At 36.9% G+C, this 17304-nt stretch overlaps 1 protein-coding gene across 3 annotated transcripts; it reads right to left on the bottom strand.

Annotated features, from left to right (window-relative positions):
* Positions 1–856: 856 nt before the first annotated feature.
* Positions 857–15736, bottom strand: trmt10b (tRNA methyltransferase 10B). 3 transcript variants are annotated; one of them, XM_055007780.1, is made up of 10 exons: positions 15691–15736; positions 15290–15453; positions 13974–14082; positions 13735–13865; positions 13449–13601; positions 13035–13113; positions 12314–12381; positions 10701–10824; positions 10524–10624; positions 857–1154 (listed from the first exon to the last, which is right to left on the bottom strand). In XM_055007780.1, exons 2-10 carry the CDS (start codon positions 15419–15421, stop codon positions 1095–1097), a joined length of 957 nt encoding a protein of 318 aa, XP_054863755.1. In that variant the 5' UTR covers positions 15422–15453; positions 15691–15736; the 3' UTR covers positions 857–1094. The 3 variants fall into 3 exon arrangements, with proteins under 3 accessions (XP_054863755.1, XP_054863754.1, XP_054863753.1); XM_055007779.1 differs by lacking the exon at positions 857–1154 and adding an exon at positions 3891–4604 and having other exon boundaries at positions 15571–15703; XM_055007778.1 differs by lacking the exon at positions 857–1154 and adding an exon at positions 3892–4604.
* Positions 15737–17304: the final 1568 nt, after the last annotated feature.

Raw genomic sequence — 17304 nt, 5'->3', positions numbered from 1 at the left:
TGAGTGACTGGCTGCTGCAGCCAATGATGCGATTCACATACGTATTTACCATAGACTGTATATAATGGTATTTACGCAGCTGATCAACGTCAGACGTCCTTATGTGCAGCCATCGTTGTTGTCATAGATATGAATGAGTAGATAGGACACGCCCCTTTGAGCTGCGTGCTACAGCGAGGCTAAGCTAGTGGGGGCAAAGTTTCAGTACATTCCGTTGATGTAGACAATGTGAAAACGGAAACAACAAGTATGCCGGCTCACTGTGCTGCATACAATTACACACTACGTCGTACGATTGAGACAAGGAAACTTGGAATGACTTTTCATAGGTAAGAATAGTTTTTGGCTCTTTTTTCATTATGAAATCTTGTTGAGAGCTTCCAGTCTATGAGAGCTAACTAGTTAGCCACTAGCAAAACACTAATGCGAGCTAGCAGCTTGACAACCAAATACCAGACGATTAATAGTAGCTGTAGTATAGTTGTACAAGCAGTAGTAGTAATACTAAAAGTACAAGCAGCAGTAGTAGTATAAACAGCTGTCAGAGTCGTAGAAGTAGTATCAGCATTTGTAATAGTATTACAAGTTGTAGTAGCAGTGCCAGTATCAGCAGCAGTAGTGTCCTACCACTACTACTAGTAGTAGTCACATTGCTATTACTACCACCAATACTACCAATAGTAGTTATAAAGCCTAACTCATGTATATCCAGATTACCATCTATGTTCTTCCTCCAAACCCATTTTATGATTGGGATTACAGGCAGTTCTTTAGGACTGCTCTCAAATAATTGAAATGTCACAAAACAAGGTTATACTTATCAAATTAAATAGCTCTGGTCTCCAGTATATTGGCGAATTCGGTTCTTTGTACTTAATTTATTAGCATGATTTCTTTTTAATATGTTGTGTACAGACATAATTACTTCTCTGTCTACTTTTCTTACTCCATGTAGGTTTCCCAGAGACTATGGGTTGAGGAGGAATTGGAAGTTTGTCGGCTTAGACCTGGTGTCATTCCATCAGTGTTAAACTTCCCGGCTCATCTTGGAAGAGTACGTGCCAGAAAGACCACGACCAAGCAGCCTTGAGATCTTAGGCAGCGTCTCCCTGAGGTGGGTGTCGACGGTGTTCACAGTCAGGTCTGTGGTAATCCTGTCAAAAAACAAAACAGAAAAAAATCTAGATTATAAATCAACATGTAACCAAAGCACTCTGTGTATAACGCCATAGTATAGGATGTAGTTCAGAAAACGTCAAAGTATAGTATGCTTTACTCAAGAATAACATAGTATGGCCTGTAGTTCATAATACACCATGTTGGCAAGAAAAAAAAACAAAACATAGATTATTATGTGGTTCAAAAAGCTCAAAATGATAGGACGTTGCCTAAAATTGTCATGTATGATATGTGGTTCAAAAAATGTGTGTAGTCTAGTGCAGTATATTGTCAAAATAGTGTGTAATTCAAGAAAACATCAGAGTATAATATGTCATCTAAAAAATGCCATAGAATAATAATTTCATTCCACAAGTAAAAGTATAGTAACTTTTAAAACTGTTCAAATTTTTACATGTTGCTAAAAAAACAAACAAAAAAAAGGTCACAGTAATATGTCAATTATAAAAGCCTATAGTATAGCGTGTCGCCCAACAAACATCATAGTATAGCATGTCGCTCTAAAAACGTCACAGTGTAGCCTTTAGTCCACAGCTGTCAGTAGGTGAGGAGCAACACAAAAACAGCCCAAACGCTGGTTTCCAGAGTAAGTTTACAACAACACAACATGTGAGGGGGTTAAAAACAAATGGATGTTAGTAAAATAAAAATAAATCAACAGAACTAAAAGTGAACTTCATGTTGACATTGATGGGCATTCCAACCAGGAACAAAGTAAAAGATAATCAATACGAAAAAAAACTCTTCCTGTTCACCTCTTAAAACCCAAAAACACACCGCAGTAGCACCCTAAACTAAAACTACCAATGGGTTCCCTGTTTTCCTTTCTGAACAATTCAAAGGTCCCTCTCTATCTCCCCACACATCCACCAACCACTGGAACACATCTCCAAAGTTCTGCTGGACCAGCTCAGCTTCCCCTCAGAAGAAGTGCCGCCACCTGCCAGATGAAGGAGCCTTTTGAGAGGCAGCTGGCATCGTGATTGGACTGTACTTTGGTCTGTTCCAATCCAGCTTCAGCTCCAGAGACGGCAGGCGGGACGAGTCAACGGAGGCCTGGTGGACGAAGGCATGCAGCTGAGTACAATCCAGAAAACAACAGAGGAGGAGTGCAGCAGTCCAGGGCCAGAACAACCACGGTAGCATCATATGTCTCTTAGAAAACATCATAGTATAGCCTTTGCTATGAAAAAACGCCATCATATACATCGTATATTGTACAAAGGTCAAAGGAAAGAGACATACATTGTAGAATTGTAGTAATTGTGGGCTGACTGATTTACTGATTATCAGTATTTTATTTTTTACTGATTTATGGTAATAAATACATTTAAAAATGGCGCTACTTTGGCTCTGAACCTTTATCTACCTGTGGTCGCTCTGTCTTCTGGAGTGATTTGATTGGTTATACGTCACGAATAAAACTCCTTTAACTAAACATCTGTAAACAAAACAAAAACGTATCAACAAAGTTTTCTGTTAGAGTTTGTGTTCTTCTAAGTTTAACTTCAAGATTTTAAATACTTTCATTGACTGCAAATGAATATCTCCTCCAAATGTCTCACTAATGATCATTATCAGCCTTAAAAACCCACAAAACACCCCTCTATACTCGACCACACTTAGTACAGTCCGGTTCCCCCTTCTATAAATCTGCTTGGAATCATCCACTTCCTGTTTGTCAAAGTGGCCTTCTACCTGGACAGGTTTTGTTGGAGCTCATGCAACAAACATTTTGGGTAACTGCACTTTAATATGGATGGATGACACTGAATTAGAGTCTGTTTTAATGAGACTGAGTTAAGATGTGTAGCTCTGTCATTAAATAGTAAATTATTTCTCTGAATTCACAGAGAAAAGTCTGAAATGTTTGCTAGGTTAGCGTCTCACATGTTCTTTGGCTCAGCTAAAGCTAACTCTCTCCAACTTCTGGATCTCTTGAGTTGCTTGTTGTTAAAATATCTTGCTAGAGGTGCTGAAGCTCAGAAAGTCTGAGGTGTTTGTTCAAAATAAGCTCATTCTCAAGTCTTATCTGAACCGTCTTTTTTTGTTTGAACTTTCCCTAAACTTAGGAGTTAATGACAGAGCAGCACATCCAGACTCGTCTCATTTATGTAGAGATTAAACTTCAGTGTCATTCATTGATGTTAAAGTGCAGTTTTTCAAATGTTTGTTGCACATGCTCCCGACCAAACCAGTCCAGGTGGAAGACGATGTGAAGAGAAAGCTGCAGAGGATGAAGATCACACATTTACGCTGGAAATTAATGTCCTTTAATTAGACATTGTCATGCAAAAGTTGGATTTCCCTTTAATGATGTTCAAATCTTTGTTGAGTGTTTTGTTGATGTTGGTTTCTAAATGTTTTCTGACACTCGGCCCCAAAGATTAAAACCTTCTACGGCTCACAAGCTGCAACAATTCACACATTATCAACTGTCTTTCTGACTAAACTAAGATAAAAAGTGAAAAACTGCCTGATTCCTGCGTCATGAATGTAAATCTTTTTGGTTTTTATGACCGTAAACTGAATATATTTGGGCTTGACGTTTTATAAACCAAAACAAGAAATGAATTACTGGAGAAAACGACAGATTAATGGACAAAGAAAATGTGTTTTCTAACATATATGGCTGAAATACTCCAACATTACAAGATTCATACAATTTTAATTCAATTTTATTTATATAATGTCAATTACAGGTCAAATTGTCTCAAGATGCTTTATTTTTATATTTTTTTGTCATATTTAAAATATGACAAAGTAAGAAATTTAAACCTCTTGACTAATCCAATTTATTATTTAGTTTTTAAGAGACTAATTGACAATTCCAACTTTATCCACTGAAACTAATAAACATGAGGTCAAATAGAAGGAACAGTTTTAAATACTGCAGTCCCACGACGACAAGAATAAAGTTTGTCAACAAAAAGTAAATCTGCTAGTGGATTCCATTAAAGTCCTAATAAATGATAATAAAGTGTGATACTAAAGGTTTGTGGTGCTAAAAATGTCAAAGATATCGAGTTGAACATCTGGATGGAGGTTGATAAAAGTTGACCTTCTTTCATTTCTCTGGAGCGACTCCATGGATTTTATGGATGGTGGTTAAAGACCTGCTCTTCTAGTTGTCTTCCTTCTAGTCGCTGTAAAAAGTCAGTCCATCCTGGCTGACTTCAACACCTCTTCATGACAACTTGTTCTGCCTCCGACCTCGTGGAAACTCAAGAAACTCGGGAAAACCTGTCGAGACTCGAAGAACTCGTGGAGACTCGAAGAACTCGTCGGGCGGGGGAAGGTGTGGTGGGCGGTGGAGGGAGGGTGGGGGAGTAGAGGGGGGAGGCCGCCACCCACCTCCCCGCCTACTCTCCGCCCTGACTCCACCCAGACTCCGCCTTGGCTCTGCCCATGTGGTCACTTGGAAACTGCGATGACAAAGGGAGGACGAAATTATTTCTTTTTATCTGATCTGTAGCTCAGTGAGTTAAGGATTTGCCTATGGAGCTGCAGGTCGCTGGTTCAAGACCAGACACTTCTTAAATTTTCTCAAAATCCTGACAAAGACGAACAAAGAAAAGTGCCGGTGGCGGGTCTTGAACCTGCGACCTTCCAGTTGGTAGTCACTCTTCTTTTCCCCTGAGCTACTCGCTCAGATACTAATTCTTCTTTTTTTTGCGCATTTATCATCTATTTTTTGTCGTTTTCCAGATTTTTTTTAACTCGAGTCTCGACTCAACCGTTTTTCTCAGGAGGTTGGACTTCAGCCTTTGTGCTGGAGGGTGGAACCCTCAGTTCCAGGACTTTCCAAAGCCTCCACACCTCCCGAGTCCTCAGGACCTGAGCTTTCACACAGTCTGAGGGCTGAAATTTTCTAAGTCCCACAGTAGTTCTCTGTTAGTTTGAACCTTCAGACAGTCCAAGGACTGAAATCTTCTCAGTTCCTGAGTAGTTCTCTGTTAGTATGAACCTTCAGACAGTCCAAGGACTGAAATCTTCTCAGTTCCTGAGTAGTTCTCTGTTACTTTGAACCTTCAGACAGTCTGAGGACTGAAATTTTAAAAGTTTCTCAGTACTTCTCTGTTAGTTTGAACTTTCTGGTTAACAGAAGCCTGAAAACTTGTGACCATGAGTCTTGATTTCACATTTAGACCATCCATCTGAGTTCTTCACTGAACAGTAAAGTTTGTGGAGATCAGAAGGTAACATTAGTTTGATAAATGCCTTCAACTACTATTAGACTTTATCTGGAAAGCAGTTTTCTGAAATGAGTTCTTAGTAAATCTATCCACAATCAAACCAAGAACATAGAAAGAGGAAATGTTTGAAGAAACAACTTGATGTTTTCATTTCAGACTAGAAAATGCTTTTAGACCTTTCTGTTTTTGCTCTTTTTGATCATTTTATTGTCTCTTCTGTTTAATTTGATCTTCTAAAGTCTAACTGGTGTCTTTTCAAATGTTTTGTCTTTAGTTTGATTCTTCTTAAATGTTTAGTTTTGCTCTTTTCTCACCTTTTATTCTTTTCTAATGTCTGATTTGATTTCCAAATGTTTTGTCTTTTTAATGTTTGTTTTTTTCAAACGTTTTATCGGCTTGTTTGAGTTTCTTTTTCTTTCCAATATTTAATGTTTCGATTAAATCTTTAAGGTTTTTCTTTTTAAATGTTTTACCACCTTTTAATGTTTAATTTTCTTTTTAAATACTTCATTGTATTTTCTGTTTAATTCCTATTTGAAGTTTTATTGTCTTCAAGATGTAGTTTTCTCATTAAACATTTAATTTTTTAATTGTTTTGTCTTTTTAAAGGTTTAATAATCTAATTAAATGTTTAGCATTTTTAAAAATGTTTAATATTCTTCTTGTTTAATTGTATTTTTTAAATATGTAATTATGGAAAATATTTTATTTGTGATTTTTAATATTTGTATTTTAAAAATTTCGTTTGATTTCATACTTACATGTATTGTATCTTGTTGAATTATCTCATTCAATATTTTGTCTGTTTAATATAATTTAATTGTATTTAATGTTTAACTATATTAAACAGACAAAATATTGAATGAGATAATTCAACAAGATACAATACATGTAAGTATGAAATTAAACAAAATTTTTAAAATACAATTATTAAAGATTACAGATAAAATATTTTCCATAATTAAACATTTAAAAAATACAATTAAACAAGAAGAATATTAAACGTTTAAAAAAAATGCAAAACATTTAATTAGATTATTAAACCTTTAAAAAGACAAAACATTTAATTAAAAAATTAAATGTTTAATGAGAAAACTACATCTTAAATTTCTTTTTTCTTTTTAAAAGTTTTATTGTATTATTTTTTTTCTTTGATTTAATTGCTTTTTGTTATGTAGTTTATTTCTTTAATCTTCTTTTTCTGTCAAGATTTTAACCCCAACCTTAAAAATGAAATAAACCCTTTAATCACAATGAAAATACTTCTGTTGTCACAATCATGAGTTAGTCAATTATTCAGTTTATCAATTCAACTTTATTTGTTTAGCACCTTTTACACAGATGACAAAACTAAACAAGCAAAGAGAAAAAAAAAACACGCTAAAACTATGATTAAAACTCAAAAACATTTTTAAAAAAAGATTTAACATTGTAATAAAATCTGTTGTGGCCAGGGGATGGAGGGAGTTTATTGAAGTCTACTTGGGCTCACATGGGAAATCATTTAAAATATAAACTTGATATTCAGTCTAAGGAAACTGCAGAGCGACAGAAGAACTAACAATATCCTGTTTTCTCCTTTAATGAGTCGACTCTTCTTGTGCTTTCAGACCAAAGAACTACAGACTCTTCACAACCTGCTCAAACTCTTGGTACAGGACCTCACCACACGGGTCAAGAAGGTTTCCGTCTCATTTCTACTCTGAAGCTCACCTTCTCCTGCTCAAACTGCTGACAAATGTTTCTGCTGCTCTAAAGTCTGGTCTCCAGAACTTCCTAAAAACTCTCAAAGTCTCTTCTGCTGCAGGTTGCTTTGTAGAACTGTTGCAGAAAACCTCACTAAACCACATGGAGGGGCCTCAAGATAGTCGTCCAAATGAAACCATACAAAAACCAAACTAGCACAACCCAAACACTAAAGTCTCCTGCAGCCTACCAGAGAACCTCTGAGAACAGAGAATCAGGACAGGAACTCTTACCTTCTGGACAACCAACGTTGGTTCTCAAACAAGAATACAGAATGTGTCTGACCAAAAACCTCTGAAGACTCACTACAGCCAAGATAAAGACACAACTCAGCTGTACCAAATCCACTAATCACTGCACACATTAGCACCATGTGCTAACTGTGGCTAAAGAACCACATTTACCAAGACAACTATCCAGTACAAAGCCCTAAAACACACCAAGAAACACATTAAAGACAATTTTACTGCTGGAAGCTGCAAGCCAACGCCTAAAGAACAAACTAAAGCAATGGAGCCAAACCCAGTTCAGTGGTGAAGACAAGCAGAGGAAATGTTTGTCTGCAGTTAAATAAAGCAGGAAGACACTGAGCTGCTCAGGTGTTCCTGATAACACCAAGCTGCTCAGGTGTTCCTGATAACACCAATCAGCCACCTGGACAGCCAATAGGAACACAGCTTCCTGGAAGTCCAGAGGGCTGGCTTAGTGAAGGAAATTTAATTTAAAGTTGAAGCAGAAAGTTAACAAAGAAAGTTGAAAACCACCTTCTGATACCTGAAATCTCTGAGTTTTCACACAAAGAACACCTGAACATGTCAAACTGGTTCCATAGTAGAACCATCATTGTAAAAATGTCATAGTATGGTGTGTTGCTCAAAAAACATTAGGACCCGGCTGTCAGGGGACAAACATGTAAGAAACATGAGAACAGAGAGAACCCAACCAGTAGGTCACAGTTTATCATCCCCCAGTCATCTCCTGAAGTCCATATGGTGAGAGACATCAGTATCTGGTTGTTCATTTACCAGAGGATGCTTATAATCATGCTGATGTGGTCTGTACTCTACAGTATTTTAGTGACTCAATAAATGCCTAAGTTGTTTTTTTAAATGCTTTTTAGTTTTTATTAAACATTTAATAGCCTATATGTAATCAATAAATGGCCTTTGTCTATCTTAAGAAAAATTCACTCAGAACTCTGATATGTTAACAGTACTAAATAAATCAATAAATACATGCATACACACATAAATAAGTTAATACATTAACTGGGTTAAGATAAGATTTAGATTTTTTTTTTTTTAAAAGTTGTTTATGTTTTTGCAGAATCCAGTATTGCTCACTGGTTGGTCATTACATTTTATTAGTTTGATTTCACTGTTTAAAATGATGCCACCTCTTTTCAGACAGAACCTGTGATAATAAAACAATACAAAATTTTTAGTTCCGTGTTAATAAAGCACTTAAATCTTTAAGTATGGCTAAATGCTTTTTTCAGAATTAAATATATCACTCCTTAGGTGGTAGTGGCCCCAAGTTCAGTAAAGTTGGAAAGATATTCACAGATTCAGACTTCCAGCATCAATAACTCATTAGATATAGGTTGTCAAAACATAAACGGTGCCTCTTTCCCATTGTTGCAAGGCAGACAATGTGCTACAAGCCCAGTTTTATCAAAAGTAGCTGTCTTTCAAGCTACAGGAATAACATTGGTGTCTATGGAGTGAACAGGGTCCGTCTGCAATTTGCAAAACCGCTGCAACAGTAAAGAGAGACAAATATTCAATAACTTCACTCTTATACATTGTAGTGTCACTAAAATCACTGCAGCCTTCAACTGGCTCCTGTTGACAAAGTGTTTTAACAGAAATGTAAATGCTGTAATTTGATTCTTTTAATGAACCATGTAACTTGAATGGATGTGATGCTGGTGTGACCACAGTGTACACGTCTGATGTTGCTCACAGTGGTCCAAGGAACGCTCAGGGAGTTTGTGTGTTTGCTCACACTCAGGAAAAATTAGAGGGAACATTGCCTGTGACTCAATGTTTTGTGCTTTTGTAGAAACACTGATCTGTAAGTTGTAATATACAAATGATACACTGAGGCATAATAGTTTTATTTCAGGTTGTTCATAATATTCTGTAAAAAGATAGTTAATTAAGCGTAAACATTTTCAGAATGTACATGTGCTTTTCTGGACTAAAACAAAAGAAAAAATTGGAGTTGACATTATATGTTGGTTATTATGATTTTACTGGTCCTACTTGAGATTAAATTGAGCTGCATGTGGCCCCTGAACTAAAATGAGTTGGATGCTTCATAATTTGCATTTTACAGCAAATCTGTATTAAAGGTAGCTTTGACATTTAAAGAAAGAAAAATTACCACTAGATGTTTTTTTTTGTTGTTGAAAAAAGCCCCAAACAGCTAGATTATTCATCATCACTCACCAGCCCAGTGCATCTTAACCTCTGATCATCATTAATACAGTCATGTCTGTAAATATGACAAATCCCCCCTTTAAAGAACTGCAAATGAGTTCATATAATTGTAAGCGATAAGGGAATAGAAATATTTAGCAGGGAAAGTTGGGCAGAAAGGAATTCCAACATTCTTAGGAAAACATGACTACACTGATAAAGGTCATTGCTCTTTCAGGGTCCTCACAGTTGTGAAAATATTTGGATATCAAATGTATTAGCAAGCATAACACACCTCAGATAAAGTACCCTAACAGCAATTTTAAGCAAACAATTAAATGAGCTGGAAAAGTGTTTCGTTGAGGTTAATCCAAAAAGTAAAAGGCAAAAAATGCTTTCCAACTTAATATCTCCACTGGTTGAAGTTTCATTAAAGCTGAAGAATTGATGCATGTATGACAAAGAGGGAAGTAGTTTCTTAATTTTGTCAAAATTGCATAAAACTAATGAGTCATCATTAAACAGAACTAAAATCCATTTTCATTATTCTTCCACAGACAAAATCTGATAAGACACATAGTGTTTCAAGAACATGTCATGTCAAAATACAAAATGTATTGTCTTAAAAAGAAAATCAGTTCAGTTTGTTGACATTCACCAACACTGAATTCAACAAAAGTGACTCCTGAGAAAGTGTAGCCCATGAGCGAACAGGTCTTCCTTCTTTACTTTACACTTAGATTTATTTACTGAAGTCTGACGAGAACTAAAACATCTCCAGGGTTTTGGTTTCAGTGTAAAGAACACCAGCGTTGAAGGCGACTGTTTGCTCTTTCTCTTTAAACAGTCACTCATCACAGCGAGTCAGCTCCCATCAGGCAATAGACTTATTTTCTTAAAGTAGTTCCTGTGTAAAGCATGGGATAAAATAACACTGCTAATCCTTGTTCTGAGTCTGCGTGGTGCAAAGTGGTGGTACCTCGCCCGGTGCAACAACATAACCCTTCCCCAGAGGGAACCACGTCTGCAAGGCTTCTGTCCAGCTGCCAGTGTCACAGAAGGTCAACAGGATGTCAAACACTGTGGACAGGGAGAGATTTATTACAATACGACCTTCAACTGCCTTGTAGATGAAAATCATCGCTTGGTTGCTTGCCTTGATTGACTGCCAGGATCTTAGAGTGGAAATTCTTTTCATTGGCTTTCTTCACCATGTACTCGTCTATGGGCAGCCTCGCTGTGTGGACACTCAGCTGTCTGGCTCTCGAGAAGCTCAACTTCTGCAGGTGGAGGAACAGCAAGAAAAACGTAAATAAATAAAAATGTCTGTGTAGTTTCTCATTCATCCAGGTCATGGTTATCCAAAGTTGTTTAAATCAATCCAACTGGACTTTAAGAAGGTTCCTTGAAGACGTTTCACCTCTCATCCAAGAGGCTTCTTCAGTTCTGGTGGTGGTTGATGTTGCCTCGGCTTATAACCTCTGTGAGGTGTGGTCAGTGCTATTCACATTCCGACGACCATTGCCAAGGCCCACCTGGCTCCTCAACGATGGTCGTTGGGAGCCAGGGAGTGACACAAAAGGGGTCGTTGAAATGCGAGTTTCACCGAGCCCTCGTATGCTAATGGTGGTCGTTAGCATGAGCCACCTCACCTGAGTCATTCTGCTGAGTAGTTCTTTTGGGGAGTTTTGAAAGGACCTGATTGTAAAATGGCGAAAGATGATGTCGCAGACCACCCCCCCCGTTCAGAGATGGCTTCTCCACTTTGACATGGATGGCTTCTTTCACGCCTCTCTCAAACCATCTGTCCTCCCTGTCCAAAATCTGAACATTGGTGTCCTGAAATGAGTGTCCCTCTTCCTTGAGGTGAAGGAAGACCGCCGAATCCTGTCCTGAGGAACTGGCTCTTCTGTGTTGAGCCATACGCTTGTTAAGTGGCTGTTTGGTTTCCCCTATGTAGAGATCTGAGCATTCCTCGCTGCATTTAACTGCATAGACCAGGTTGCTCTTCTGACTGTGTGGTGTGGGGTCTTTTGGGTGGACCAGTCTTTGTCTGAGTGTGTTATTTGGCTTAAAAAAGACAGGGATCTGGTGTTTGTTGAAGATCCTCCTCAGTTTTTCAGACAGTCCAGACACATAAATAAATAAAATCAACTCAACTGTTTACACACCGGCTATTTATAACTCAATCAGCGCTATTTGCACAAAAACAAGAGCTACTGTGTCTGATTTAAGCTGAAAGGAAATAATGGTGAACTGCATGCTAATTAAAAGCTAACATCTAATTATTTACATCATACTAAATTTACTGACAGAGCTGCCATGATGTGATGTCTGTATTATCCATGTAGGAACCATCTATCTATCTATCTATCTATCTATCTATCTATCTATCTATCTATCTATCTATCTATGGGACATATTGATCATGCTGATTAGAGGGATAGCGGGTCACATGGATATGGGCGGGTATAATTAAGTGAATATATTCACCTGTTCATCTTGACTTTTTTCTTTGTTTGAGGGAGAGAGAGGGAGTTACCGCTACTTTTCTTCGATCGCTGTGATTACTTTGATTATGACTTTGTGCACGTTATTATGAGCTGATTATCTTTTTTCTTTAATAAAAGGTTAAATTCATTCTATGAAAATCTCAGTGAATTCCTTTGTTTAGCACGTCAGACAAACAGGCCCAACCTCAGTCCCTCAGCGACTCTTATTCACTGAAGTCGCTACAATCCGCTTATAATCAGTTTTAATGCAAAATACCTTCTGGATGCTTTCATCCACAAGCCCACCGAGGACGTACACCTTGTCTGCATTCACTGTCTCCAAAGCTAAAAAGTGGAAGAGAAAAATTAGAAATGAATAATGTCAGGTAATTCATAATCATCAACACAAAAACTCCATGCAATGTAAGCTTTTCTACATATACTAGAATCTGTGCAATATAGAAACAATTTGTCCAATATAATACTTGTCTATCGTGAAAGTGTCTGTACAATACTATTGATATGTGAAATATTGATATTTCCATCCAGAGGAATTTGGACAATCTGAACTAGCACTTATGTATATTTTTTGGTTAATTTTTTATATTTCTTCTTTTATTCATTACATGCTTTCGCTATTTCCTTTGCTGCTGCAACAACGCAAATATCCTCACTGTAGGATTAATAAAGGCTCAACGTATCGTATCATACAGTACACAAAACATTGTGTTGCATATCTCTAAAAACCTATTTTTTGCATATATTTTATCTGTTAATTGAGATTTCCTGTTATTCTCATTATCCTTTTGTTGAACTGTGTACAAGGCATTTTGAAAATGGCATTCCGCAAACTGCTGTACAATAAAAATGTCTCACCAAAAGCAGCAGTAGCAGCTTAAGTTATAACGATATGGTCAGATGGCACCCTCTGCTGGATAAAAGATGCATTCCAACAGCAAAAAAAAATGTACATATTTATAAAGCTGAAGAGTTCAAACCTTCTTCAGCATCTGGAGTGAGGTAGATGACAGTTTCTGAGGGAAACAGATCCAGACAGCTTTCCTCTGTTATGTCCATCTGAAAGAAAAGTAGAAGATAATCAGAGTCTGTTGCTGAATGTTCAGATTATTTTATTCAGATTATTATCAGAACATTAATTGAAACTGAAGCAACTATAAAATTGGAAGTATTCTGTGATCGATGAATGAACCCCAAAAAGCGCCAGAATTGAAAAAAAAAAAAAAGTTGCTTTTATAGTTCAACAAAACTCCTCTATGATCTTGGTGCATGTTATGTATTCAGTTTTAGGTTAAATACACTAAAAACAATTGTCTCCACGTTAAACCTTCCGTTTTGTCTTTACGTTTGAAAACATTTGCGAGTGAATCCAGGATTTAAAGAACAATAATCACCACGTAGTTGAGGAAGCCCTCATTCATCCGTATGCACTCCCTGTAGAGACGACTGTCCTCTCTCAGGTCTGTCAGAAACAAATGAAACGGTCGAGTTGCTTTCTTGTTCGACCCGTACAGACGTCTTAACTGGCCAGCCAGTCGGCTTATCTCCTGAACCAGAAAACATTTACAGTCAAACGTGGGTGAAGAAATAACAAGTTACGACAAATGTCTCAGAATAAAGAAACAAAACACTAACAAAATGACTTGCTGACGTTTCGAGGGTTGTTCATCCACCTCCTACCTTGTCAGACATGCAGTCTGTCATACTCAGATCAATGCAGAGTTTGAGCCCTGTGGACTGAGCTTCAGCTAAACGCTCTTTGGTGATCGCCTTCATGACTCGTTTGCTAAACTGATGCTCTGTGCTGGTACCTGTACCAAAAAAAAATGTCAGGAGCTGCCACATTTCATCTCCAATCTTCCTAAAACCCAAAAATTTGTTCCGTAGTTTAATTCTCTTCACTTGATCTTTATCTTTACCTGACTCTTGCTCGCGATTGAGCTTCCTCCTCTGCTTCTCTTCTTTCCTCTTGCTCTTCTTTGCAGCTAACTGCTTCTCCCAGTGCCTCTGCTTCCTCAGTACGTTCCTCTGTTCATGAAACAGACAAAAAAAAAAAACAACAACTATTGGCCATGTTTTGGATCTGCTTCAGCCTTAGGACAACAAATGTGAACATAATTTGTTGATCGTTAACAGGTTTGAAAGTGGTTTTAGACACACAACGGGTCACACAAAAGTCTGAAATTATGGAAAGTGACAATTTTTATCAACCAAAGTGAAATGGGAAAAAAAAATCACCCTTTGATCTGATTTGAATTATATCATAGAATGGTATATAAATGCATTTATATGCTTCAGATTTTCTTTTGCTTTGTTTATATTCTTATTTAGAGAAGCAACATTTTTCATTCAAATATTTTAATCAGAAATTACTTAATAATAATAGTAATAATAATAATAATAATAATAATAATAATAATAATAATAATAATAATAATAATAATATTAATAATAATAATAATAATAATAATAATAATAATAATAATAATAATAATAATAATACATTTTATTTGTAATGCACATCTTTCTCGTTTGAGTGCTACAAACTAAAAACAGAGACAATTTAAAAACAATTAATTAATAAAAGGTACAAATTCAGCAGTTAAAGCACTTTTAAACAGGTAGGTTTTTAGTCCTGCTTTAAAAGTTTACTGAGCAATTCTGAGATTTCCACTACATAAATTTAACAATCAAAAAATTGTAGTCATCCAACAAGGGCTCCAAAGTCAGGCTAAAAGAGTCATCACTTTCAAATCAAAATCACAGCTTGGAACAGCACAATTAGCAAATCACCAAGGCTGCAATTTAGGATATACGTCATATGATGCGTCTGATCCAGGGTTTGAACTGTCATAATTAAAGTTGTACAAATTAACACCATCCTCCTTTCTATGACAGTCGCACTTATGATGGTTTCTCATGTTGTAAACCTCCACCGCATGTTTTAAAGACCCATTAACTGTGTTTTCTACATGCAAGAAGACACAGACATGGATATGGACGTGAAAAAAAATCCTAAATATGTAATTCTGACAGAGGTGAGATATTTGAGGGATATAATCAATGGTTGAAGGGGAAGCTTATATCTCTTACACAGTAAATGATTATCATATCACAAATCAAATTGACTCATAACATCTGTCAGGGAAATGGCAATTTGATATTTTCCCCAAATCCTTCAGGCCCACTTTAAAGTAGTCTTTATTTAGAATGAAGGCTGAGTAATAAAACCTACTGAGTAAAGTGCGTCTTCTCTCCCTGGTCTGTCATCCACTACATCAGCCTCCACGTCGATGTGAAGCAGATCCATCAGCTCCGAAACTCCATTCAGCTGCATTTCGCACATTTCTGATGAATTTTGTGCCATTTCAGTCTCCTGCTGTTCTCCAGAGGCATCACCTGGGAAAAAAACATAATGTTCTGACTACATGTCTAAAAAAAATCTCTAGTTTTTTAGTAAACGTGATAACTGAAGTTGCTGTGGTATCAACAAGGAAAGCCAAAAACTCCCATTACGCTGTCGTCTTGACTCTGGCTGTTGTCAGAAATTATTGATATTCCATTAAATCCCCCAAATGACTCATAAAAGCAACATATGAGTTGTTTGAATGTAGAAAGATGAGGAAAAAGACATACACGAGTCGAAGTCTCAGGTTGCTAACATGTGAGCGGCGCATGTGGATGACGTCAGAGTAAACAAACCGGAGGAGACGAAGCAATAAAAAATATTATTTTATTTATATTAGTCAATGATTGGGTCTCTTTTTCTTCTACATTAGCTTTTTGTGTTTTGCATTGTTTATGGGAAAATATTTACAAAACCAAAGGCCGAATCCCAGCAGTGTGACAATTCCTTTAATACGCCAGAAGAGGGCGATGAAGCCTTCTGCTTGACTTTATGTGTTTATAGCAAACCTTTCAAAATTCTTAAAATCTAAACGAAGTAAGGTCAGACATCAACATACACTCCAAATAATAGTTTATTATAATAATATGTATGTTTTAAACCAGAATACTTAAATTATTCAGGTAAATTTACATAATAAATAATACTGTAGGGCAATGTTCCCTCTAATTTTTCATGAGTCTGAGCAAACACACAAACTCCCTGAGCGTCCCTTGGACCACTGTGAGCAACATCAGACGTGTGCACTGTGGTCACACCAGCATCACATCCATTCAAGTTACATGGTTCATTAAAAGAATCAAATTACAGCATTTACATTTCTGTTAAAACACTTTGTCAACAGGAGCCAGTTGAAGGCTGCAGTGATTTTAGTAACACTACAATGTATAAGAGTGAAGTTATTGAATATTTGTCTCTCTTTACTGTTGCAGCGGTTTTGCAAATTGCAGACAGACCCTGTTCACTCCATAGACACCAATGTTATTCCTGTAGCTTGAAAGACAGCTACTTTTGATAAAACTGGGCTTGTAGCACATTGTCTGCCTTGCAACAATGGGAAAGAGGCACCGTTTATGTTTTGACAACCTATATCTAACGAGTTATTGATGCTGGAAGCCCGAATCTGTGAATATCTTTCCAACTTTACTGAACTTGGGGCCACTACCACCTAAGGAGTGATATATTTAATTTTGAAAAGAGCATTTAGCCATACTTAAAGCTTTAAGTGCTTTATTAACACAGAACTAAAAATTTTGTATTGTTTTATTATCACAGGTTCTGTCTGAAAAGAGGTGGCATCATTTTAAACAGTGAAATCAAACTAACAAAATGTAATGACCAACCAGTGAGCAATACTGGATTCTGCAAAAACATAAACAACTTTTTTAAAAATCTAAATCTTATCTCAACACAGTTAATGTATTAACTTATTTTTGTGTGTATGCATGTATTTATTGATTTATTTAGTACTGTTAACATAGAGTTCTGAGTGAATTTTTTTAAAGATAGACAAAGGCCATTTATTGATTATCCATCCATTATCCATCCATTATCTATACACCGCTTAATCCTCACTAGGGTCGCGGGGGGGGCTGGAGTCTATCCCAGCTGACTCAGGTGAAGGCAGGGGACACCCTAGACAGGTCGCCAGTCTGTCGCAGGGCCACATACAAACAATCACTCTCACATTCACACCTACGGGCAATTTAGAATAATCAATTAACCTCAGCATATTTTTGGACTGTGGGAGGAAGCCGGAGTACCCGGAGAAAACCCACGCATGCACAGGGAGAACATGCAAACTCCATGCAGAAAGATCCCGGGAAAGCCGGGACGCGAACCAG

Source organism: Amphiprion ocellaris, chromosome 23 (genome assembly GCF_022539595.1).
Source record: "Amphiprion ocellaris isolate individual 3 ecotype Okinawa chromosome 23, ASM2253959v1, whole genome shotgun sequence".
NCBI lineage: Eukaryota > Metazoa > Chordata > Actinopteri > Pomacentridae > Amphiprion > Amphiprion ocellaris.
This window is presented reverse-complemented; position numbering and strand designations above follow the sequence as displayed.

Coding starts and splice junctions, on each gene's coding strand:
- trmt10b (XM_055007778.1), bottom strand. CDS start 15,421: ATGGCACAAAATTCATCAGAAATGTGCGAAATGCAGCTGAATGGAGTT. Junction 12,382..13,034: donor CACTCCAGATGCTGAAGAAG/GTTTGAACTCTT, acceptor TCCACTTTTTAG/CTTTGGAGACAGTGAATGCA. Junction 4,605..10,523: donor ATGTTGTTGCACCGGGCGAG/GTACCACCACTT, acceptor TTGTCATCGCAG/TTTCCAAGTGACCACATGGG.